This window comes from Thamnophis sirtalis, unplaced genomic scaffold (assembly GCF_051295495.1).
Source record: "Thamnophis sirtalis isolate CommonGarterSnake01/CBP01778 unplaced genomic scaffold, rThaSir2_p1.2 scaffold_4, whole genome shotgun sequence".
NCBI lineage: Eukaryota > Metazoa > Chordata > Lepidosauria > Squamata > Natricidae > Thamnophis > Thamnophis sirtalis.
Genome location: NW_028261384.1, coordinates 73,327,363 through 73,354,927, shown reverse-complemented (window position 1 = coordinate 73,354,927; position 27,565 = coordinate 73,327,363). Strand labels below are relative to the sequence as shown.

General features: G+C 39.7%; 1 protein-coding gene across 1 annotated transcript in view; it reads left to right on the top strand.

The window, feature by feature from the left end:
* The window catches only part of GLI3 (GLI family zinc finger 3), a 414,787-nt gene that overhangs the window by 247,931 nt on the left and 139,291 nt on the right, over nt 1-27,565 (top strand). Inside the window, exon 5 of the mRNA XM_087713119.1 lies at nt 14,706-14,811. Coding sequence (XP_087569245.1) covers nt 14,706-14,811 — 106 coding nt within the window. The remainder of the gene's footprint in view (nt 1-14,705; nt 14,812-27,565) is intronic.

Here is a 27,565-nt window from a genome sequence, read left to right as displayed (position 1 = left end):
AAAGGCACCCTGCGGGCTTTCAGCCTAATAGGGGCAACCTGGGGGGGGGTCTAGGGAGATAGGGGTCCCCTTATACCTCCCCAGCTCACCATCAAACACATCGGCGTAGTCCGCCAGGACGCCCTCGATGTCAGGGTGTGTCCACCGCAAGGTGCATCCCGGAGAGGGAGAGGCCCAATGGGGTGAACCAGTCCAGGCCCAAGAGAGCCGGCAGCGGCTCCTGAACTATTAAGACCGGGAAGCAGCAGCATTTCCCCCCAAACTCCACCCGCACCCCACAGGGTTGGATTTTGAGTCCCCTGGTAGTTTCTTAGCACAGTGTCCGGAGGAGACAACTGCGACTTGGGAATGCCGGGGCAGAGGCGGTGGAAGGTGGCCCAAGAGAGCAGGGACCGGGAGGAACAAATCTCCATCAGGCACGGCGACCTGTCAATGAGGACAGTCACTGTAATCTTCAAGCCGGCCGTCGCCTGGCTGACCGACTCTACAGGGGTGGCAGGGAGGTCTTTACTGATGGTGAAGCAGTCGTCACGGCAGCGCTGCTGACGGCAGGGTTGCTGGCTTCTTGGTTGAGCAGGTGGGCCGTAGGAAGGTAGAGGTGGCTCGGCCTGCGGAGGAAGTGGCAGGATGGCCCGGCAGACTTGCACCAGGTGCCCCTTCTTGTTGCAGCGGTGACACACTGACGCTTTGAATAGGCAGGATGCCCAGGCATGGTTGCCTCTGCAACCAAGGTAGGCGGTGGCTGCCGCAGCAGCTCAAGTTTGAGGTAGTGGCTGCTGCCGAGGATTGGCTCTCAGGCGGTCGACCTGGTCTTCGTCGTCTGGCAGAGGAGCTAGCTCATCGATCAGGCAGGCTCGTGGAGAAGGCAGCGGAGGCAGAGGCATGAATCTGGCCATCTCGACGGTCGACTGCTCTGACAGCTCTGCCGCCCTAGCCTCGTCAACTGCTTGAGGCAGGGTGATGTCTGTGTTAGTGAGCAGCCACCGCTTGAGGCGAATGTACCTCATGCTGCAAACGAATTGTTCGACCACATTGTCCTCCAGGTCGAGAAACTCACATTGGATTGTGGCAACCCTGAGGGATTGAAGGAACTGACTGACTGATTCAGTTTCCTTCTGCACGCACTGGCGGAAGGCGTAGCGGCGAGTTATTTTAGAGGGAGTTGGGGCATAATGATTTTTAAGTCCAGCCATTAGCTCGTCCCAACTCAATTCATAGACAGGTCTCAGAGCCGCAAAAGAATGGGCTGTCCTGAACATTTTGGGACCGCAGGCACTTAGAAAAAAACTACACTTCTGTGCTTGCGAGTACCCCTGTCTATTGGCTATTAAGAAGCACTCGAAGCACTCCAGGAACCCGGCCCACGACTTGCTGGTGGTCCCAAAAGGAGTGAACGGGGGAATAGCAGCCATAGTTTGACTCGATTAGATCTAGGTGTATATAATGGGAATGTATAGTCACTCCAACTTTGCGGTACTGCATTGTTTTAAATGTAAAAGTAATAAAAATATATTGAAAAAAAACATTGTTATCAGATTATATAAGCAAGTAGTTATAAAACCAAATTTTAAAAAATGGAGTAGTAGATATTTGGCATGCACTTCTATACAATTTAAGAAAGGTTGCCTCATTAGTAGTCACCCATATTTTAGGAGTTGTATGAATGGTATCAGTCCCCAATATAAAACTGAAAATTAAATATGCTTCAAAGAAATTAATTGAAAGTCATTCTTAAAAATATTTTCATTGTTAAAAAAATTATAGCTACTGGATCTTGTTTGGATACAGTAACTAAATTAATTAATTTAATATTAATTAAAAATCTAACATTATGAGAAGATTGACATTTGCATATATGTGCACCTTACTCAGAATAAAAGACAAAGTGGCTCTTGAATCTTAGCACTTAGCAGGGAAATCCTTATGATACACCCTATAGGGCCCTTGTGGCGAACCAATGGCACATTTCTCACTGCCGTTTGCAGAGAAACAAAAGTTTGAGGGACTAAAAAATAGTGCAAAACAGCATTACGCCTTTGTTGTGGAACATTTGCTGTTGCTTCCTCCATGGCCTGCCCTCTACACTCACAGAAGCTTGCACAACACAATCAAATTTAGCGTGGAGTCACATTGCTACCCTGCATTGTGTCGGCTTGGCAAAAAAAAAAAGCAACTGACATCTGGTCAATTGCTTTTCCAGCAAAGCTGTGGGTGTGTTGGCATGCCTTTGCCCCCCCCCCCCGCCAGCTGGTTTTCCAGGGAGAGAGGGAGGGGGAGAGAGAGACACACAGAGAGAGAGAGACTTACAATGAAGAGGTGGTGTGTGTAAGTAGAGAGAAATAGTAATAAACATTGTGTTGTGACTCAGCAGTTCTGCTGAGAGTTTTTTCGGGATACAAAATTCAGTATGCAGCTGGGGCTTGTGGGAGGAGGTTTGGAGATAAAAGGACAGATGCTGCCACGCCCCAGTGGCTGGAGTCAACGTCGTTCCTTCGTGTGTTCCGTGTTTGGTTTGTACAACATTGTTTGATCATCAGTCATGGTTTATGTAAGATTCCCTTGGATAAGTGCTCTGTATGTCTGTAACCCTGATTGAGAGAGACTTTGGAAGAAATGTTTTGCTTTCGTTTTGTTCAAATTGAGTTGCCGTAAGAAAGATTTGTTTTCATTACGTTATCTGGTCAAAGACTGTATTTCTGTTATTTTCTGGGCTTGAAGCCAGTTTAAACTGAAAACTGATAAAGGAAAGTCCTTTTAAGTTTGTCTGCCTGCGTTTGTTAACAAGCCGTCAAGGGGGGGTCAGAACAGATTGACTCCAGCCATATGAGCCTCCATTTCATTAACTATGGAGCAATTGCATGCTGCCCAGAAGCAGCTCGCAGAGCAGATGGCTGTCCTGTTGGACAAAATTCAGCAGTTGCAGAGAACTGCAAACCCCCCCCCCCCAAGCCAAGGAGGAAATGCCCAGTGGCCATGCCAGATAAATATGATGGGAGTTTGGCCATGTTTGCAGCATTCTTGGGACAATGCCAGCTGTTTATTAGCCTGAGAGTGGAGGACTTTCCCACTGACCGGACGAAGGTGGGATTCATGATCAGTTTGCTCTCAGGCACAGCTGTCCGGTGTGCTACTCCCTTGTTAGTGCAACAGAGCCCTCTGCTAGATGACTTCCAGGGCTTCTGCCAGCATTTCAAACGGATGTTTGAAGATCCGATCAAAGGGGAAACAGCTGCCAGAAGTTTGAAATCCTTGCAGCAGGGTACTGGGTCATTGCAAGAATATGTGTCTGAATTCAGGCTACGTAGCCAAGATTCCACATGGAATGAACCTGCTTTAATGGACACGTTCCAAGATGGATTGTCTGAGGCCTTGCAGGATGAATTGGCGAGGGTGGACAGGCCACCGACGTTGGACGTGTTGGTCCACCTGTGCCTCCGGATAGACGCCCGGCTGCAGAGGTGAAGGCCTCGCTGGGTATTCCAGGAAACCACCAGCATGCCAGTTCAGCAAGAGACTGCAGTGGACTGGGAGGAGCCCATGGAGTTGGGTGCTGTCCGACCTCGGGTGTCATGGACAGAGATGGACAGAAGACGTGCAGAGGGATTGTGTTTTTACTGTGGGGATCTTGGACACCTGGCAGCGAGCTGCCCCAAGAAGAACCGAAGGGTTGCGCGGACTGCAACCGTCCCTCAGCAACGCACAATCAAATCGGACAACCAGCACGTTGGTGCGACCGTATTACTCTGTTCGCACAGGAGAGCGTGCGTTCGGGGTGTGTGGAGTCCCAGGGTGGAAGCCCTGCCGAGTAAAGTAAAGAACTCCAACCCTGCGAACTCGCTTCCACCTCGGACTGTTCTACCCATTGCAACCTGCGCTGCCTTTTGTCATCCCAGGAGCAAGCAGTCTCTGGTACGGGATGTGCAGCGGGGTGACGACTGGGTGGAGCGACAAAAGGCGGAAGTGAGGCCAACGTCCCCATGTACTTTGGAAGGGGATCTTTTGAAGTGTCGGGGCTGGCTCTATGTTCCCACAGGGCACATCCGTCGACAGGTGCTGTCGCAGATTCATTGCGTGTCTGCATCAAGACATTGGGGATTTGTTCGGACATTGCGCCTGGCCTCCCGTCAATTTTGGTGGCCCCATCTGAAAGATGACATACGGAGGTGCGTGCAGTCATGTGCCCAGTGTCATTGGGCCAGGTCTACAAAGAGAACTCCGTTGAGATTCCAGTCTTTGTCGACTACGGTTCCCGCAGCACTGGACTTTGTCTCTGGGTTCCCGGTGGGGTGCTGGGGTCTTGAACCGTGTTCTGGGGGGGGCGTCACCAACCCTTCTGGGCTGCGCCCCGAACATCGAAACCGGGGGAAGGGCTCTGTGGGAGGGGATTGCGTGGTGGCTCGGCCGAAGTCGGTAGAGGTGCCAACAACCTCCGACAGAAAGGGGGTTGGTGGGTCAGCCTTGCAGAGGGTGGAGGACCCTAGACAAGGAGTTAAGGCTCGGCCGAAGTCGGTAGAGCTGCCGTCAACCTCTGACGGAAAGGAGGTTGGTGGGTCGGCCTTGCAGAAGGTGGAGGACCCTGGACAAGGAGTTAAGGTTCGGCCGAAGTCGGTAGAGCTGCCGTCAACCTCTGACAGAAAGGAGGTTGGTGGGTCGGCCTTGCAGAAGGTGGAGGACCCTGGACAGGGTGTTAAGGTTCGGCTGAAGTCGGTAGAGCTGCCATCAACCTCCGACAGAAAGGGGGTTGGTGGGTCAGCCTTGCAGAGGGTGGAGGACCCTAGACAAGGAGTTAAGGTTCGGCCGAAGTCGGTAGAACTGCCGTCAACCTCCGACGGAAAGGGGGTTGGTGAGTCAGCCTTGCAGAGGGTGGAGGACCCTAGACAAGGAGTTAAGGTTCGGCCGAAGTCGGTAGAACTGCCGTCAACCTCCGACGGAAAGGGGGTTGGTGGGTCAGCCTTGCAGAGGGTGGAGGACCCTAGACAAGGAGTTAAGGCTCGGCCGAAGTCAGTAGAGCTGCCGTCAACCTCTGACGGAAAGGGGGTTGGTGGGTCGGCCTTGCAGAAGGTGGAGGACCCTGGACAGGGTGTTAAGGTTCGGCCGAAGTCAGTAGAGCTGCTGTCAACCTCCGACGGAAAGGGGGTTGGTGGGTCAGCCTTGCAGAGGGTGGAGGACCCTAGAGAAGGAGTTAAGTCTCGGCCGAAGTCGGTAGAGCTGCCGTCAACCTCCGACGGAAAGGGGGTTTGTGGGTCGGCCTTGCAGAGGGTGGAGGACCCTAGACAGGGAGTGAAGGCTCGGCCGCAGTCGGTAGAGCTGCCATCAACCTCCGATGGTAGGAGGGGTGGTGAGTCAGGCATGTGGAGGGTGGATGTCCCTGGATGGGGTGTCGACACCAGGAAGGGCGGAAGAAAACATGGTGGCTACTGGATACCTAAAGAGTTCTGATTCAAGGGGGCTATGCCTCCAGAGGTTTGGGATTCATGAAAACGGCACCAAGGGAAATGGATGCAGGTCATCTTGGGGACACGTCATCCCGACCATCGGACCCTGGGGAAAGGGCCCTGTGGTGGGGGATTGTGTTGTGACTCAGCAGTTCTGCTGAGAGTTTTTTCGGGATACAAAATTCAGTATGCAGCTGGGGCTTGTGGGAGGAGGTTTGGAGATAAAAGGACAGATGCTGCCACGCCCCAGTGGCTGGAGTCAACGTCGTTCCTTCGTGTATTCCGTGTTTGGTTTGTACAACATTGTTTGATCATCAGTCGTGGTTTATGTAAGATTCACTTGGATAAGTGCTCTGTATGTCTGTAACCCTGATTGAGAGAGACTTTGGAAGAAATGTTTTGCTTTCGTTTTGTTCAAATTGAGTTGCCGTAAGAAAGATTTGTTTTCTATAAAACACATAAAACAAAAAAATTAAATAGGAAGCCTCTGCCGAAATCTTTTTTTAGGATGACAGATGAAGTAAATCTAAAAGATATATGGAGAGAAAGAAATGCTAAAAAAGAACAATACACTTTCTACTCAAACAGACATTCTTCATTTTCTAGAATAGATATGATATGGGTCTCAGTGGAGTTGAGCTCCAACATAAAAGAAATTGAGATTGGAGCAAGTACCTGGGCGGACCACAATCCAATTTTAATTAAATGGAAAGGCCAAAGGGCAAGACCTAGAAGGACACTAAATAACACTATATTGAAAGAAAAAGAGTTTGTACAAAAAATGGAAAAAGAGCTAGTCCTTTTCCTTAAAGAAAATAGGAAAGAAGATATGTCGTTGCAGAATCTCTGGGATACAATGAAGGCTGTTATCAGAGGTTTGACAATAGACTACACAAGGAAGAGAAACTTAAAGAAAAGGCAAATGCATAAAGCTTTAAATAACGACTATAAAATACTTGAAAGAGAACTACAGAGAGCACCACAAAAAAAGATGTCAAAATAAAAATGGACATAATTAAACACAAAATGGACCTATTAGAAAAGGAAGAATTGGCACAAAAAATTAGAGGTGCCAAACAGAATTATTTTGAAAATGAGAATAAGCCAGGCAGGTGGTTGGCATATAAGATGAAAAAAGAGAGAGAAACAAAGAAAATACTTCAACTAAGAGATAAAGAAGGAGAAATTCAGTATGGAAATACTGAGGAAAAAAATATTATACAAGACTATTATGCTAAACTCTATGAACAAGAGAAGGTGGAGGAGGGACGAGTTAAAAAGTACTTACAAGATGCCAATCTCCCCCAGGTACCAGATGAAACTAGAACAATGTTAGAAAGTAAAATAACAATGATGGAGCTAACAGAGGCACTTAAGAAACAAAACAATGGGAAAGCTCCAGGACCAGATGGACCACCTGTGGAATTCTATAGAACATTTGAAGAAACATTGACCCTCCCACTCCTACAAGTCATGAATGAAGTGATGTCTGAGAGCAAAATACCGAAGTCATGGTCAGAAGCGTATATCACACTACTACCCAAGGAAGAGACTGATTTAACACAAATCAAGAATTATAGACCAATCTCTTTATTAAATTCAGACTACAAGCTGTTTGCATCTATACTAGCTGAGAGACTTAAAAAATATTTAAATGGCTTCATTCACTCAGATCAAAATGGCTTTTTACCTAAAAGACAAATTAAAGACAATATGAGAATGATTTTGAATACCTTGGAATACTATGAGGCCCATCCTGAAAAACAAATGGCACTGATGTTCCTCGATCCGCAGAAGGCCTTTGACAATGTGAATTAGCAATTTATGTTTTTGCAACTGGAGCAGATAAATTTTGGCAAGAAATTCACTCAAACTATACGAATGATATACCAGAAACAAGCAGCAAAGATAATGGTAAATGGAGAACTAACAGATCTGATTGAAATAAAGAGAAGTACGAGACAAGGCTGCCCACTATCACCACTACTCTTTGTCCTAACACTAGAGGTCTTAAACAGAAAGATCAGAGAAGAAGAAGAAATAAGAGGAATGAAAATTAAGAGAGAAGAGTATAAATTACAAGCGTTTGCAGACGACTTAGTTTTTATTCTTGAAGATCCATTAGAAACAGCATCCAAATTGCTGGAAAGAATAGAGGAATATGGAGAAGTAGCAGGCTTGAAAATAAACAAAGATAAAACAAAGATCATGACGAAGAATATCTCAGCAACACAAAAGGAAGAGCTGTCAGAAACGTTGCAGATTCAAAATACAAATAAGGTTAAATATTTGGGATATACTTATCACCTCAGATGTAGCACTCTTAAAGAGGATAACTATATCAGACTAAAACGACAAATAGCAATTGACTTGGAGAAATGGGAAAATTTGCACTTATCAATGATGGGAAGAATCTCTACAATTAAAATGAACATTCTACCTAGAATTCTATACCTGTTTTAGACAATCCCAATCAGATTGGGTAAGGATTTTTTTCAAGATTTAAATAAAATAGTTTTGAAATTTATTTGGCAAGGGAAAAAAGCTAGAATAAAACTTAAATTACTACAAGATGCTAGATCTAGAGGAGGATTTGGGCTACCTGATTGGGAGCTATACTATCAGGCAACAAACTTGATGTGGATTAAGGAATGGATATTATTAAAAAACTCTAGATTATTGAATGTAGAAGGTCACGACTTACTGTTGGGATGGCATGCTTTCCTATGGTATAAGGGTACTAAATCACATGGTTACTTTAGAAGACATTATATAAGGGAGGTGTTGTTGTTAAACTGGGAAAAGGTTAAAAGACTACATTATTTAAAAATTCCAGTCTGGATATCAACAATTGAAGCATTTTCATATCCAATAATATATAAAAAGGAACAAACAGTTAGATATACAGAATTATTGAATACAGAGGGTGAGCTCAAATCTATTCAAGAGTTGAAACAAGAAGGGATGGAAATGAACTGGTATTCATATGTACAGATACAATCTAGATATAATGAAGATAGAAAAACTAAAGGTCTTTATAATAAAATGACTGAGTTAGACAAAATTTTAACAGGCACTGATGAAAAAGTAATTAAAAAACTATATGGATATTTATTGGAGTTTAATTTGCATGAAGAACAAGTTAAAGAAACTATGATAACTTGGGGAAAAAACTTTAGGTATGGGATTGATTTAGAGAATTGGCAGAAATTGTGGTCTCAAAATTACAAAATTACAATGTCTACTGCATATAGAGAAAACTTGTATAAGATGTTTTACAGGTGGCACCTACCCCCGACCAGAATCGCAAGAATGTTCAAGAATAAATCAGAAAAATGTTGGAAATGTCACCAGATACCTGGCTCATACTACCACATGTGGTGGACTTGCACTGAAGCTAAAAGATACTGGACTAAAATCCACATGTGGTTGGAGAAAATGACACACAAACAAATAGACTTTAAACCAGAGGTCTTTTTATTGGGGATCATACCAGAAACCTACAACAAATATCTGATTGTAAATGTGTTAACAGCAGCCAGAATTGTATTTGCAAAAAACTGGAAAAACGAAACAATACCAAAACAGGAAGAAGTTACCCGAAAAATAATGGACTGTGCTGAAATGAGTAAATTGACATTTGAAATTAGAGAGCAAGAGGATGAACAATTTTATAAGATATGGGATTTGTTTTATCGGTGGCTAGGGGGGGAAAAATTTTGGAAATGAAAAATGATATACTTATGCCTTAATTGAAGAAAGTAAATGATGATATAATTATGCTGTGAAATAATCTAACAATGACACAATGAAGAATTAATATAAGGTCTGGGGATATAGTGTATAAGGTTAAGAACTTATTATAATGATATTTCGCTGCTGATAAGCAATTCTAATAGGGGAACAAATGAAAACTGGTATATATAGGCAGCGATGCTTTGTTGAAAAATGAAGGAATAAGATCTCTGTTTGAAGGTATGAAATGCAAGGTTAACAATAAATATAAGTATACTTTCTGGGGAAAAATAATGCTAATGTTAACTGAATATATATTGTAGAATGAAAATGAGGCCTTTAGTTATATTAGATGAAATATTTGAGACGGTAAATATTATTTGAAGATGCAGATGTTAAAACACTTGTAACCAAACGACATGCTGCATGTGATGATGGTTTTTTTTTTGTCTTTTTTCCCTTTTTTTAAAAAACCCTACGTTATTGTGGTGTCTATTAAATATACAACAGAGAGATACAGGATGTGTATATGGGGGGAAACGTAGTAGGGATGCACCTGTGATCAAATGACATATTGTATGGGATAATGGGGTTTTTTTTCCTTTTTTTTCCTTTTCCCTTTGTTTTTTTTTCTATTGTTATGTGATTATGTTGTCTATGTAATAAAAAATAAAATTATAATTTAAAAAAAAAGAAAGATTTGTTTTCATTACGTTATCTGGTCAAAGACTGTATTTCTATTATTTTCTGGGCTCGAAGCCAGTTTGAATTGAAAACTGATAAAGGAAAGTCCTTTTAAGTTTGTCTGCCCGCGTTTGTTAACAAGCTGTCAAGGGGGGGTCCTTGCGAGCAGAAATGAGGAAATGCTGCAGAACTGGATGGTGAAACCGCAGAAATATTAAAATAGGGATTTGCTCTGCTGATCAAGGGGAGAAATTAAAGAAATGCAGAAAGTAACAACTTGAATCTGAATTTCAAGTGATCTACTAGTTAACTGTGGGATTCAAAGAATATTTTACAAACTCAAATGTGAGGATTTTTGCCAAATATGGAGGAGAAATTACGAATTTCCTTTGGGCTGAGGAGAAGTGAGGGGGGGAGAAGGAAAGAGAGAGGGGAGGAAAGAGAGAGGGGGGACAGAGAGGAAACGTGAGAGAGAAAGGGAAAGGAAGGGAAAGAGTGGGAGGGAAAAAGAAATATTACAAATGTTTTTCTTTTTTATTGTTGCTAAATGTAATATTTCAAAAGCAGAAAAAAATGAAGGGGCATAAAAGTGCATTTATCCTGTCTTTCTTAGAAAATTAGATGAACTCTGCCTTGCTTATTATTATTTTAGGTAGTAAAATTTCAGTGGTCAGATTAAATTGCAGTGATGGCACTTTGCGATAAATAAGTGGGTTTTGGGTTGCAGTTTGGGCATTCGGTCTCTAAAAGATTCACTGCTAAGGGGGAATCCTCATCACTCTGAGGAATGCTATGATATTTGCTTCATTAAGTTACAACATAGGAATGTATTGGAAAAGTCTTCACTAATTATATAAGATGTATATTAGTTGTTTTTATAATCATTGGATTATTCTCAAAATTAATATATTTTAATGGAGATTTCTTGAGAAGAAATAGATAAAATAAGATTAATGATGATATGATGTTATTATGGTATTGTCTCTTTAAAATGAAAATTTATTTTTATTGCTGAAGAATTATTGGACAGTTTATGTATAGTATATTAGAGTGACTTTTAAAAGGAGGCTAATAGATCTGGAATCTCTATAAATTTCTCCCTTTATGTCCTTAAAAGATGATGCACATTATATTACTAATTTATCTGAATCTAAAAGCATAAACTCATCTACACTTCTCTTTCTCTTTCAAATATCTTTGACTGCCGTAGTGTAATACAAAGTCTATTCTTGATTTATGAAACTTGCTAAATTCAGTAAGCTTAGCAGGGTATGTACGCTTGATCAACGAAGCAAAGGGATTTTACAGGACCCAGGAAATTCATCACATTTTGTTGCAGTGAAATGGGAAAGTTAATCTTAAATGAAGGTAGATTTAAGGTGAGGAAGAAAAAGCAAGAAAGTGAAGAAAGAGGAAAAGAGAAGAGAGCATAAATGTTTAAAAAATATTACTATTCTTTCCACTCTTCTCAAAGTGATAAGGAAAAAATGAGGAAACAGATAATTAAAAACCAAAACATAATGAAATTGAACAGCCTTAATCCAAACAGATACAATAGTAAATATGAGGAAAAGTAATTCACATCCATCAGCAAAAAATTAAATCCATAAAACATTTTTCAGTGTGCATACTATTAAAATATATTTCTGCCATTTGATTATTTCAAAGCAAAGATACTAGGAAACCTGAAATATTGAAAGTGTTAGTTTGTTGTCCTAATATATTCTTCCCAATATATTTTGCTATATTGAGGACCTTTTTATATTGTTGGACTTCCTGAGAAAAACATAAGACATTTTAATTTCTCATTCAATTATTTGACCATTTCTGTGATACATCCTAAGGAATGGTCAGTTTATCAACTGTATGAAAAAAAGAAGCTGGAACAGAACTTGAATGTTAAGCTCTCTCATTATCTAAATCTAGGCAAAGTCAATACACACAGAATTCCCACAAGCTTCCCACAGAAACATCTCAACTTTGTAGCATTGAAAGAACAATGATAATCAAATATTTCTGTACTGCTGAAAATCCCAAAATTGTTTCTTTAGTGGAAGAAAATGGCGTTGAAATATTTTTGTGTGCTATCTAGAAAAGTAGGAAAAACGTTTTCTCAATTAATAAAAATAACTACAATTGTATCTGCGTGGTTCTTATGGTAATAATTAAAAGTACATAAACAATTGTAAGTATGAAAGTACTTTAGGAGTGCCTAGAAAATATTAATATATATTTCATAATAATACTATCTTAACTTGAAATTGGGTGGTATGATATTACATGTTTTTGAATTTGTTTGCTCACTCTCAATAGCTATGTGTTTATTCTGTGAATTAGATTTAACAAGTTTGATTCATATATCTTACTGGGTTCTACCTTATATTTGATGAAATAAATACATGAATATGGTTTTTGAAATAAAAAACTTCCAACTTAGTTTATTACTCCTCCCTTTTTATGACCCTCTACCCTTAATTTGGGATAGAGTTGAGGCAACTGGATGGAGTTGACCTTTTACTGGCTGAATGCCCTTCTAGATGCACACCAATATTACAGCAGATATTTTTCTTTGCATTCTAGGAGAGAAACATCTTCCTCTACCAAGGACTAAACTCTCAATCCTCCTAATGGGAGGCTAGGCCACTACGCCATTCATAACTTACTTTATCACTGTTTGTGTTTTAAACGTTTTTTCATTGTTTGATTTATATCCTGCATATAACATAAATTTTATTTTTCATGGTACATGGTTTCAATTTTTTAAGTAACATATTCTTGTATAATGTCTTAGTTTCCAAATTTGTATTCTTTTAGGTTTCTTTTCTTCAGGGTTACTCTGCAATGTTGCTCTTCTAAGTAGTCTACATTACAATATTATATTTTACTAATATTTCATTGCTTTTTCCTAACTCCTTAAAATCTAATTTTAATTTCTTGAGATGTGCTTATAAAATAGTGGCTGATCCATGTGATATAACACTACACATGTCTATGACAATTTAAAGTAGTACAAAGAGAACATTAGACAAGAATGTTACATTTGCCATGGCAAAATGAAAGAGTCATAATCTGTTTCTTAAGCATTTGGCTTAGGTTCATACAAATAAAATTTATGTTGAACCTAGTTAAACTGCTATCTTTGTCATATACGTCTCCAGTCTTGGCAGAACTGAATATCTCGTACAATTCTGCAAGACTGTAAAAAGTATATGAAATGAGATGTGGGAGTCAGAATTCAGTAATAAAGAATATTCTTTGTAAAGATGCTAAGTTCAGTCCTCGGCCCCTTGGGCAAACAAAAATTAAATACTGCATGATATCTATTTTACTATTATCATACGAAGCTAACAAGTGAAAGTAAACATCTGGATTGCATGAAAAATAGTTTTATCTGAACATTCTAAATTAAGCCTGGCAGGACCCAAGCAATAATGCTGAAATTTGAAAAATAATTATAATTACTGAATGTGATCTCCAGTGTTCTGGGATATAATTTATGTCCCTGAACAGTAGCTCTCCCTACAATGATCAAAATTGGAGTGATACAAAATGATAAAAAAGTAAACAAATGCACAAATAAGTTCAATTGCATTAGTCATAAACAGGTGCTTAATGATAGTAATTGAGAGTGACAACTCCATCACTAAGTATCGCAAGGCCATAAAGTGTGATGTCACTTTATTGCACCAATTTACTTGCACTTGCAACAGTTTCAGTTATTAAACATATTCTGTACAGTTAATAAGTCCAATGTTATGTGATCACCATTTACAATCTTCTACCAGCTTCCCCATTGACTTTATTGCCCCCAAATTTGAAACTGGTAGTGAAGTTTATGAATAGTGATCATGTGATCACTGAATATTGTGATTCTTAATAGCAATAGCATTTAGATTTACAGTGGGGCAAAAAAATATTTAGTCATCCACCAATTGTGTAAGTTCTCCCACTTAAAAAGATGAGAGAGGCCTGTAATTGATATCATAGGTAGACCTCAACTATGAGAGACTAAATGAGAAAACAAATCCAGACAATGTCATTGTCTGATTTGGAAAGATTTTTTTTTGCAAATTATGGTGGAAAATAAGTATTTGGTCAATATCAAAAGTTCATCTCAATACTTTGTTATATATCCTTTGTTGGCAATGACAGAGGTCAAATGTTTTCTGTAAGTCTTCACAAGGTTGGCACACACTGTTGCTAGTATGTTGGCCCATTCTTCCATGCAGATCTCCTCTAGAGCAATGATGTTTTGGGGCTGTATATACTTTGGGTTGGTAAATGTGATTGATGCTTGATTCATGATTGTGAGGATGCTGTTACAGCCACAACTTGGAGCACCAGTCATAAGTGAGCTCAATTTCAAACCTTTATTGTCTGAGTACAACATATGTACAATGAGATTGGCTGACTCTCCCTTCATACAACCCCCTAACACACTACAATTCACAGTGAAAGACAAAAAATCCCTAGCCCAGTGAATCCTATTAACAAACACCAGTCCTATTGCACCATGTGAACTTATTGCACATCATGCCAGCCCTGCAAGTCAATCAAAGTATGTTGTTGAGTTATTTTTCATTCAGGAATCTGACAGCCAACCGCTCCTTCAACGGTGTCATAATGTTTGCCGAACAAATGGTTATGAACCAAGGATACTTATAAATACAAAAGCTTGTTTTTAATGCAACATGTATTGCATTAAATAAATGCTATATTAAAAGAATCCAATGTTTAATAAATATAAACATATTTACATTACATTATATAAACAACAGTAAAAAAATAAATATTTTTGATATTCTACATTTAAAATTTAAAATAATGAGATCTGTACTCTCTTTTTTTCAGATCCACCTCATCTTTTCCCAACTTTCCACCCTCCAGTACCAATTGACACAAGGCATCATGAGGGACGTTATCATTATGATCCATCTCCCATTCCTCCACTACATGTGTAAGTATGAATATTTTGAAAAATATCATTTGCTTCCTCTGAGAGTCTGTGGAAATGTATCTGCCAGCAAATATAGGCATAATAACAAAATAATTAGAATTATTAGGTATTAGGATTATTAGGCAGAATTAGGGGCATAATAACAAAATAATTAGAATTATTAGGTATTAGGATTATTAGGCAGAATTAGGGGCATAATAACAAAATAATTAGAATTATTAGGTATTAGGATTCTTAGGCAGAATTAGATGGAAACTGAATCCAAGTAAGACAAAGTTTCCTGACTTCATGTTCCCACTAGTAACTTCTCAACAGGCAAGCACTACCTATAAAGATTGACTCTGTGATTTGGAAGCCTTTCTGGATTCACACTTTTTCTGGAACAGCAAGTGAAACTAAGCCCAGAGAGGCCGATGGCCAGGTTTGTTTTATGTACTTACTTGCAGCTTCCCCTGGGCCAGAAGAAGCTGATTATATAATCCATGTCCTTCAGAGGTGGGTTGCTACCTGTTCGTACTGGTTCGGGCGATACAGTAGTGGAAATTGCGACTGGCTCACCGAACCGGTAGGGACAGCAGGCTTGCCATGCCCCTGAACTGGTTCCCCAGTTGCCACAGCATTTTTTTTACATTTTTAATATTCTGCGCATGCACAGAGCTATTTTCAGACAACTGCACAAATCACCCACGCACCGAACCGGCAGTAAACCCACCCTTGATGTCCATGTTACCATCCAATTAACTATTGTGATGTGATTTAATGAATTACTCTTAAAGACTATTTGGAAACTGCAATGAATACAGCAATCCACATGCTTATTAGCTCTCACTGTTGAAAACGTATGATACCAATTATGTGGGTTCTGCATTGAATCCTGTTTATTTCCTAGTACAATTTAAAATACTAATTTTGATTTTTGTCATTGGGATACTTCAGGGCTGTGTGTTCCAACCAGCATCAGCCCAAACTATTAGAACATCCAAAAAGAAAGTAGTTATAATACAGGTATTCTCGGGTTACGAGTGTTCCCTTAGTGGATGTTTAAAGTTAAGCGATAAGCAGCCCTAGCGCGGTGATGGCAAACCTATGGCACACAGGTAACACACAGAGCCTTCTCTGCTGGCATGCGAGCTGTCACCCCAGCTCATGTCGCACACACTGGCCAGCTGATTTTCCGGTCTGCTGTACATGCATGGGAGTGGGGCGCATGCGCAAGGGGTCGCACATGCATGCACAGGGAGTGGGGGGAGTGCAGAGAATGTGGTGTCTCCCCTGCCTCCTTTTTGGTCCCAGGAGGCTTCAGGAAGGCCTGCTAGATCCAAAATTCTAGGAATGTGAGGGGGATGTGCATGCATGCACGAGGGGAGGAGAGTGTGAGGGGTCAACACGTGCATGTTCACAGGGAGGAGCATGTGGGGGTGTCATATGTGCATTGCATTATGAGTGTGGGCATGTGCACATTTTTCAGCATGTGACAACAAAATAGTTAGCCATCACTGCCCTAGCATTTACAAACAAGTTCTGAAATTATTAACGTTCCAACACCATGGCAGTTGTTCGCCCTTAGAATGACTGCATTATTGTGGCCTGCCAGCAGAGCTGGCAGCAGATTCATGAGGAAGACCTTTGGCCAGTTCTTAATTCCCAGTGTGTCATTAAAGAGGGGTTTTTCTTTGCAAGGAGTCTGTTTCTTGCTTCTGTAAAAGCCGGGACTGAACACACAGAGGCTCTGCAGTATTCACCCTGCCTATCTCCACCCCAACCCCTGGTTCTTCATAGGCACTCAGCCTGTGGAGACTCACTTACCTTGCAAAGATCTCACTCTGTCACATTTTCTTTTCCTACTTTATTGCTTCATGCTTTCATAGAGAACAGAGATCTAACATACTGCAAAATTATGCAAGATCAGTAGCACAGTTGTGCTAGTTTTTCTTTTTCTTTTTTCGTTTCCGCTATAATTTTGCACCAGTGAGGCTAAAACCAATTTCGTTGTATTTATTTTGTACAATGTCAATAAAGACTATAATATAATATGATCTCCCACTTTAGGACTCTATTATCTGCAAATTAAAACCTAGATGTTTGCAAATGGAGGGAAGGCTTCGGTTCTTCAGCCTTTCCTCTATTTGCCATTTCCTTGCTGAAGCCTGCAGGGAGATTGCATCCCTATAGGCTTCAGCAGCCCTTTGCAAAAAGTCTTTGTCAGCACCAACGAAATTTGGGAAGGATGGATGCCTCCCTCAAAAGCTCTGTCCCTACCGGCAGAGGCTTTTTGAAAAGGGCTGCCAAAGCCTACAGGTACGCAATCCTCAAGCGCATTGCCAGTGAGAAGGGGAGTGCAGGAGTGCACGCATGACCCTACACGCCTACTTTTTTACCACCAAAGCTATTCTCAAACGGTTCAGCGGTGAGGAAGGCGGCCTGGATGTATGTGTGCGGCCCTTCGTACCTCCTTTTTCCTCTCCAAAGCCAACCCAAAGCGGTTCAGCAATGAGGAAGGAGGGCCAGAATGGTGCATGTGAACCTCTGTGCCTCCTTTTTACTACTGAGCAATCCTCAAGTGGTTCAGAGGCAAGAAAGGAGGCTGGAATGGTCTTCCTTGCTGCTGAATCACTTGAGGATGGCAGTAAGGGCATATGAATTTAACAACTATCAGATGATTCTAACTCAATAAGCAGGGAAGGATCAAAATGTAATAATAGAAATAGTTGAAAGGCATTTAAGATAGATGAACCCAATCTATTCCAATAGTATATCCTGTACCAAGCAGGATGCTTCTTGATGGCAAGAAAAAGCAGAAAATAGGGACTTCATTCTTTTTAAGGATTAGAGGATTGATAGCCATTATGTTTAAAAATATAGATCTTTGCAGAGTAGTACACATGCAAGGCAACCATAATATTGAAATAAAAAATGTAGCTATACCCAAGTATATGTTAACATGATTGATGAAAGTATGGAAATTTTTTCATATTAGTGCATACATGTTTGTCCCCCAATTTTAACTTAATTAGCCTGTTGCACATGTGATATTATAATATTGACAATAAAATGCCCTCCGTTGTGCTAATCTACTTAGCTTTATTCTATTATCTTTGTTGGTATTGAATAGTTTTTACATCAGTGACAAACATTTAAAATAACTTCCATCCTCTGGCTTTCCCCCTCCCCCTTACATTTTTACACAGTGCATATCCTATGTGGCATTTCAGTAACATTGACCACCAGGACTCACCGCATGTGACCGGTTTCATCCTTACCAAACTCTTCAGATGTGGATAGGGACATGCTATTCTATGGGTTTGGAAAGCTCTAAAAGTAATTATACATATGAGCCTATGCACTTTAAATGACTATTTACAGTGTGTTAGGTGTAGGAGCTATTCATATTCTGGCATTTGATGGGAATGAGGAAGAAGTATTTAGAAACTCTCAGAATGGTATAGCATTTCACTTCCCTTAAATTCTCAAAGCATAGACTGTAAATACCATCCTGATAGCATTAAGTACAGATGTAGAGCAGTAGATGTACTGTTTTTATGCATTACTGCCCAAACATTCCTCAGTTTATTTCCTATTACAAAGGTATGTGGCTGGACTTCCAGTGGTGTTGTCGAGACTAGTGTGGGGAAGAAATCAGGCTCCCCTTTGTTGGGAAGGTTATTGAGAAAGTGGTGGCCTCTCAGCTCCGGCGGTCCTTGGATGAAACCGATTATCTAGACTCCTTTCAGTCTGGATTCAGGCCTGGCTACAGCACGGAAACTGCTTTGGTCGCTCTGACCGATGATCTCTGGAGAGCCAGAGACGGGGGCGATCCCTCCGTCCTAGTGCTCCTTGACCTCTCAGCGGCCTTCGATACCATTGACCATGGTATCCTTCTGCGACGGTTGCGAGAGGTGGGGGTGGGAGGCACCGTTTTTCGGTGGTTCTCCTCCTACCTCTCGGACAGGTCGCAGTCGGTGTTAGTTGGAGGGCAGAGGTCGTCCCCTAGGCCCCTTAAGTATGGGGTGCCACAGGATTCGGTCCTGCCCCCCCCCTCCTGTTTAACATCTACATGAAGCCGCTGGGTGAGATCATCCTATGGCACGGGATAAAATATCATCAGTACGCAGACGATACTCAGTTGTATCTGTCTGCCCCGTGCCAACTCAGTGAAGCAGTTGACGTGATGTGTCAGTGCCTGGAGGCTGTCAGGGTCTGGATGGGGGTAAACAAACTTGCTCTCAATCCTGACAAGACTGAGTGGCTTGTGTTTTTCCCTCCCAATAATTGGCCATGTATTCCAACTCTCAGGCTGGGGGGTGAAATTATACACCCCTCAGACAGGGTTCGCAATTTGGGAGTCCTCCTGGACCCACAGCTGACTTTAGACCACCATTTGTTGGCTGTGACCACGGGGACATTTGCCCAGGTTTGCCTGGTGCACCAATTGCGTCCCTACCTGAACCGGGAGGCTCTCACAACAGTCATTCATGCCCTTGTGACCTCAAGACTGGACTACTGCAATGCGCTTTACATGGGGCAGCCCTTGAAGAGTGTTCGGAGACTACAGCTTGTCCAGAATGCAACCGCGCAAACGATAGTGGGTGCACCTCGGTACACCCACGTTACACCTATCCTCCGCGAGCTGCACTGGCTGCCTATTGGTCTCCGGATACGCTTCAAGGTGCTAGTCGTCACTTATAAAGCCCTACATGGTATTGGACCTGGGTACTTGAGAGACCGCCTTCTGCCGATTACCTCCCAAAGACCCATTAGATCTCACAGACTAGGCCTCCTCCGAATTCCATCAACCGGCCAATGCCGGCTGTCAACTACCCGGAGGAGGGCCTTCTCTGTGGCTGCTCCGGCCCTCTGGAACGATCTCCCCATGGAGATTCGGACCCTCACTACCCTTCAGGCTTTCCGTATCGCCGTTAAGACCTGGCTGTTCCAGCAGGCCTGGGGCTGCTGAGTTCCATCCCCTCTCGAATTGGAGTGCCAGTTGTGACCTTTTTTAAACTGTTTGTATTGTTGTTTGTCTTTGTTCTTCCCCTTTTGTATGATGTTCCTTCCCTTCAGGTTTGTTAGCCGTCCTGAGTCCCTCGGGAATAGGGCGGCATACAAGTTGAATAAACCTCTAAACTTCTAATATATCAACTTCAAGAGGAAACTGGTGAATTACCACATACAATGGAAGGGAAGAAAAAGATTGCCTACAAGTACTTTGAGAATCTGTATAAAGGCGAGCAAGTAGATGGAAAACAAATAAAGGAATATCTGAAAGGAGAAGAAAGGCCATCAATAACAGAGGACATGAAAGAAATGTTGTCAAAAGAAATAACGAGGCTAGAATTGAAACAGGCAATCCAAAAACAGAAAAATAATAAAATGTCAGACCCAGATGTATTTCCAGCAGAATGGTATAAAATAATAGATGAATTGAATGATTTGATAGAACCCTTGATGTTGGAGATGTATAATGAGGTACTGATGAAAGCAAAAATATCAAATTCATGGAGGGTAGCACACATTACATTAATATTTAAAGAAGGTGCAGATAAAAAACAGATTCAAAACTATAGGCCAATCTCATTGTTAAATGCAGACTATAAAATATTCACAACAATAATAGCGGAGAGACTGGAAAAGCTATTAAATGACTATATACACCCAGACCAAAATGGATTTCTTCCAACAAGGCAAATTAAGAATAATACCAGAATAATAGCAAATATCTTAGAGTACTATGATGCGCATCCAGAGAAAAAAGTGGCACTTGTTTTTCTGAATGCACGGAAGGCATTTGACAATTTAAATTGGGAATTCATGATACAACAGATTAAGAATATGAAATTATGGGACCAATTTGAAAGACTAATAGAAACAATATACTCCACCAAAAGGGAAAATATATTATTAAATGGGGATATAAAAAGTGGCAGTTGTTTTTCTGGATGCACAGAAGGCATTTGACAATTTAAATTGGGAATTCATGATACAACAGATTAAGAATATGAAATTAGGGGACCAATTTGAAAGACTAATAGAAACAATATACTCCACCAAAAGGGCAAATAAATTATTAAATGGGGAAAGTATAGAGGCCTTCAAAATAATGAAAGGAGTAAGGCACCTCTGCTCTTTATCCTGACGCTTGAAAGTCTGCTAATAAGAATTAGACAAAATTCGGAGATAAGAGGAATTAAAATTAAAAGAGAGGAATATAAAATTCAGGCCTTTGCAGATGATTTGGAATTTATTATAGAAGATCCGCTAGAAACAGGAAGTAGTTTAATTCGAGAATTAGAAAAATATGGAGACGTAGCAGGGTTAAAGATTAATAGAGAAAAGACTAAAATGATAACTAAAAATATGAAGGAAGAACAAAATAAAGAATTAGAGAGGATAATAGGATTGCAAGTGACAAAAAAAGTTAAATATCTTGGAATTTGGCTAACTGCAAAATGCTCAACTATAAAAGAAAATAATTATACAAAATTAATGCAACAAATAAAAAAAGATCTAGAATTATGGGGAAACTAATAACTATCATTATTAGGGAAACTAGCAGCAATAAAAAGAGAATGTATTACCGTGACTTTTATACTTATTTCAAACAATTCCCATAAAATTAGAGAGTTTTAAAAAATTGAATTGATCAAGATTATATTAAAATTTATACAGCAAGGGAAGAAAGCCAGGATAAAGATGAAAACTGTAAAGGATAACAGAAGCAGAGGTGGTATGGGACTCCCTGACTGGGAGCCTTATTATAAAGCAGCAGCGTTAACATGGATTAGGGATTGGATAAATTTAAAAAATAAAAGAATATTAACACTAGAGGACCACGATTTGCAAACAGGATGGCATTTCTTCCTATGGGAAGAGGGAAAAAAAACAAAAATATTTTCATAGACACTATGTTAGATATGCACTGATATAGGTCTGGAATAAAATTAGAGAAAAACGCTACATGAAAATACCACTATGGAAGCCATGATATACAGTAGATCTATCGAAAATGGTTAGATACAGTGAAATTTTAGACATTCAGGGCAATTTGAAAACAAATCAGGAATTAAAGGAGCAAAATAAAAATATAGATTGGTGGCCATATCTTCAATTACAATCGAGATATTAAAAAGATGTAAAAGAATATGGAATATACACAGAATTACAACAAATAGATAAAATTTTAATTGTCCCAGAAAATAAATTCATAACGAAAATCTACAAATATTTATTAGAAGTAACATTGGAAGAAGAAGTAGTTAAAGGTTGCATGATAGAATGGGCTAAACATTTTGACATAATATAGATTTAGTGGATTGGGAAAGGATTTGGAACATAAATTATAAACTAATATGATCAGTAGCACTCAAAGAAAACATTTAGAAAATGTTCTATCGTTGGCATTTACCACCAGTAGGATTGCCCAAAATGTACCCGGACATGAATCCAACTTGCACTGGAAGTGCAAAAAAACACAAGGGACTTTCTATCACATATGGTGCACCTGCCCGAAACTCAAAAATATTGGATGAAAATTTGGAAATGGGTACAACAAATTACAGAGGAACAAATAGAATACAAACCCAAGCTCTTTCTGCTGGGAATAACCAAGGGGAAATATAGAAAGAAAATTAAATACATGCTAATACACCTTCTGACTACAGCTAGAATAGAGTTTGCCCAATGCTGGAAACAAAGTAATATTCCCCCAGACAAATTACTGATTCAGAAAAGTTTGATTGTGCAGAAATGGACAAGTTAACACTAAAATTAAAGGACAAAGAAGAGTCTGAATATTATGGAATTTGGGATAATTGGTACAGGAATAAAATTAATTAAGCCGAGAAACAATAGAGATATATCCAGAACTGTAGATAAATGTATATAAATTGATATGTACAGGTATGATGACTTAACAATGTGGATGTAATGATTGTAAGATGTTATGGAAAGAAAAAACAATAAAAAATCTGCTCTAAAAAAAACCCCAAAGGTATGTGGCTGGATGAAACAAGATTTGTTCAAGCTTCATAACAATTAAGTGAAATTCATATTTACACAACCCAAAACAATTAATGGTAGTGACGTCGACTTTGAACTTTAGTAAAATATTGATCTTATGCCCTTTTTAACAAAGCAAATACAATATCATTCACTTTAGAATTGTTATAAATAAAACATTCATCTGGCTCAAAAAAAAAGGAGGAAAAGGGAAGGGGGACATTGTATTACAGAGGCAATGTAGCAGGAAGTACCTCTTCTCAAACTATGTACAATTTGTAAAATGCATTATATTTCCTGGTATAGTGAAAGGACAAAATTTATTGTTAACATTGTAATTTATTCTGTGTGTTTACTGAAGCAAAGTGTCATTGCTTTTGGAAATACTATAGTGAACAGCTATAAAATAGGTCCCCAAATATTTTTTCAATTTATTTTCTATTCTTTATTCTCTATTATGTAATTCCATAAAAACTCAGTTAAAATATTAACGTTTCCAATAATCTATCAACCCGCATGAGACCAAGATGATGAAAATATTGGTAGAAAATGTTCTGAAAGGGGATAAATTACTTTGTTAATGGTAACGACACATAGTAAATGAAATCTGTAATACTTTATATTGAGGTAAATATTAGCTCACAAACACACACACACACACACACACATATATACACACACACACACACACACACATACACATACATACATTCATATGTGCATACACAGGTGAAACTCAAAAATTAGAATATTGTGCAAAAGTTCATTTATTTCAGTAATGCAACTTAAAAGGTGAAACTAATATACGAGATAGACTCATTACATTCAAAGCAAGATAGTTCAAGATAGTTCAAGCCGTGATTTGTCATAATTGTGATGATTATGGCTTACAGCTCATGAAAACCCCAAATCCACAATCTCAGAAAATTAGAATATTGTGAAAAGGTACAATATTCTAGGCTCAAAGTGTCCCACTGTAATCAGCTAATTAAGCCATAACACCTGCAAAGGGTTCCTGAGCCTTTAAATGGTCTCTCAGTCCAGTTCAGTAGGAATTACAATCACGGGAAAGACTGCTGACCTGACAATTGTGCAGAAAACCATCATTGACACCCTCCATAAGGAGGGAAAGCCTCAAAAGGTAATTGCAAAAGAAGTTGGATGTTCCCAAAGTGCTGTATCAAAGCACATTAATAGAAAGTTATATGGAAGGGAAAAGTATGGAAGAAAAAGGTGCACAAGCAGCAGGGATGACCACAGCCTGGAGAGGATTGTCAGGAAAAGGCCATTCAAAAATGTTGGGGACTTTCACAAGGAATGGACTGAGGCTGGAGTCAGTGCATCAAGAGCTACCATACACAGATGGATCCTGGACATGGGCTTCAAATGTCGTATTCCTCTTGTCAAGCTGCTCCTGAAAAACAAACAACGTCAGAAGTGTTTTACCTGGGCTAAAGAAAAACAGACCTGGTCTGTTGTTCAGTGGTCCAAAGTCTTTTTTTTTTTATGAGAGCAACTTTTGTATCTCATTTGGAAAACAAGGACACAGAGTATGGAGGAAGAACGGAGAGGCACACACTGCAAGATGCTTGAAGTCCAGTCTGTGTTGATTTGGGGAGCCATGTCATCTGCTGGTGTTGGTTCACTGTGCTTCATTAAGTCCAGAGTCAACACAGCCGTCTACCAGGAGATTTTGGAGCACTTCCTGCTTCCTTCTGCAAACAAACTTTATGGGGATGCTGACTTCATTTTCCAGCAGGACTTGGCACCTGCCACACTGCCAAAAGCACCAAAACCTGGTTCAGTGACCGTAGGATTACTGTGCTTGATTGGCCAGCAAACTTGCCTGACCTTGGCATTGCCAAGAGAAAGATGAGAGACATGGGACCGAACAATGCAGAAGAGCTGAAGGCCGCTATTGAAGCATCCTGGTCTTCCATAACACCTCAGCAGGGCCACAGGCTGATAGCTTCCATGCCACGCCCCATTGAGGCAGTAATTGCTGCAAAAGGAGCCCAAACCAAGTACTGAGTACATATGCATGCTTATACTTTTCAGAGGTCTGATATTGTTCTATGTACAATCCTTGTTTTATTGATTGCATGTAATCTAATTTTCTGAGATTATGGATTTGGTGTTTTCATGAGCTGTAAGCCATAATCATCACAATTATGACAAATCACAGCTTGAACTATCTTGCTTTGCATGTAATGAGTCTATCTCATATATTAGTTTCACCTTTTAAGTTGCATTACTGAAATAAATTAACTTTTGCACGATATTCTAATTTTTCGAGTTTCGTGTGTGTGTGTGTGTAACAAAAAATGGGGGAAATTAATGTTAAGTATCTTGAACTGTAAAACTGAAGAAAAAAGCCTATTATAAGCCATAAAAAGCCAAATTCACAAAGGAAGTTGAGCCTTTTACTAAAAAACATGATATGTACATTTAATAATCTCTAATAATCCCTCACTCAGTCTGTGAAAATAAAAGAACCGAAGCGCAAGTAGTACTTTGAACGCTAATGCCAGTTGTTTAGATGGTAGATTGCTTCTACATGGCTATTAGTTACAGCTGTGTAATTACATACATGGTGAAGGGAAAATGATGTTGTTTTAGAACAAGTATGTGTAGAATTAATTGATATTAACACTCCTAACTACATGACCAAGTTGCACACACAACATTTATCACCAGTTATTTTGGTTCAGTCTCTTGTTAACGAAACAGCAATTTCAGAAGAAATTAGCTTCAGGCTAGCAATCAATCTGGGTTGCAGTCATCCATAAGTATGACTATTAAAAACAAAAGTAAATGTTTCTCTCTCAGAGTGGGGGGAGAAGGAGGAGGAGGAGAAGGAAATTTTCATGTTGGTTGAATTCTTCTATTATTATTGGGCTGGCACTTAGTCATGCAATAAAATGCATTTCTATGTTTTAAGGTAACCTAACTGAAAGAATTGCTTTTTATTTCAAAGTCATCCAGTCTGTTTTAAAAGATACACATTTCTATAGATTATCTTTAAAAGCATCATGGGAAAGCACAATTGGCTTGATAAATAGCTGTGGGTTTTTTCTGAGTCTGACAATATAAGCTTAATCAACCATATGCACTTTAGAAATAAGCCTTGATGAATATAGTGAAATGTATTCTATAATAGGATTCTATTTCTATATTCACAAACTTGGAAGTAATCTGTTGAATTCAGTGAATGTTACTTTCTGCATAAACATGAGTAGCATTGGTCTGTCAAGGCTGCATTGGGATGTAATGTCAAGTAAAAGGATTTTTGCTATAGTTCTTGGAATCAACACACAATGGTTTGATTTGAACATAATACTAACTACAATAGCTAAGACCATATCTCACACTAAAAGAAAATAATTGTATTTGGCATACCATGATTTGTGATCACAGAGAATTGCCGTATAATGATTCTGTGTTATGTTTGCAAACAACCTCAGGTGATTTGCTAGATTGTTTTTGTTTCTGCAAAATAATTCAAGCCTTTTTCTAGACTGGACTGAAACTTTGCTTTAAATTTTCTTGAATTGTCAAGAAAAAGTTCAGGCTTCGTCCCTTTGTAGAAAGTTAGCACCCATCCCTCTACTAGAAGAATGAAATATTTTTGGAAATATTAAAAAGGCAGAATATTATACTTCCCTCCCTGGATGAGAAATGTTTTAAAAGACAAAGCAGCTTCCTGCAACTCCCTGCCCCCAACAAATATTTGGTGCACATTAAGACTGGGCCAGCCTATCTACAAAAGAAAAGACCTCAGCTCCAGGGTGATGGAATTAAGACATGACTAGGATTAGCTCTCTACCCATCTAGCAACAGAACTTACCACATGACACAACCAAGCATTACATTACCCAGCAAGGTTCAACCAAACTTGATTGAGACAAACATGACTCCACATGGGAATCTGAAACTAACATGCCCTTGTCACAGGAACAGGAAGCTCAAGGTCAAAGGCCAAATAACAAATAACACACACACTCCACTCCATGTGGTTAGCTGTCTAGGACTGTTGGTCTAGCTGTGGTCCTATTCACCATTAAATTATCCTTCCAAGCAGCCTCCATGTTTCCAGTGCCTTTCTCCCCACTTGGAACTCAACCCAGATGGACATTTCTTGTAACACCTTCATACCAATTCTTTACACAATGAGAATTTATGTTTTTATGCAAAACAGTTCTCCATTGTTTTGTATTAGATGTCAAAATCAAAGCTGTAGCGCTTTACATGTGAAAGGGCAGCCATGTCAATGGCTTCAGGTAGGTAAACCAATAGCCTCATAGAAAATATCTGGGATTTGTTCCATCAGATAGAACATTTTCAAGCATCTGGCCAATAATAGACTGTCTCACAAAATTCAAATTTATAATAAACAGTAAAAAATCCCAATATGGGCTTAAGGAACAGCAGAATTTATAATAATGGTGCAATTTTGGGGAAGGCAGCTTTATCTCATTTTTTTAAGCTGAGAAAAGTGAAAATAAAAATGGCTGGTATTAAAAAAAATCTTCCAGATTATCCACTTCCAATTCCATTATGAGATCTCTCTCAAAAAAATTCTGATCCTCTTTGTTTTACTTGATGATTTGTCTGTTCTGTCTTTTCATTTATTCTTTCCACCTCATCCTCTCTTTCCTGGACTCTTTGGTTTTCATTCATTGCCAGTTGTATTATATTTTTTTTACTTTGTGACTTAATGCCTTTTAAAATCTTTTATCTCTCTTTGGTTCTTTATCAT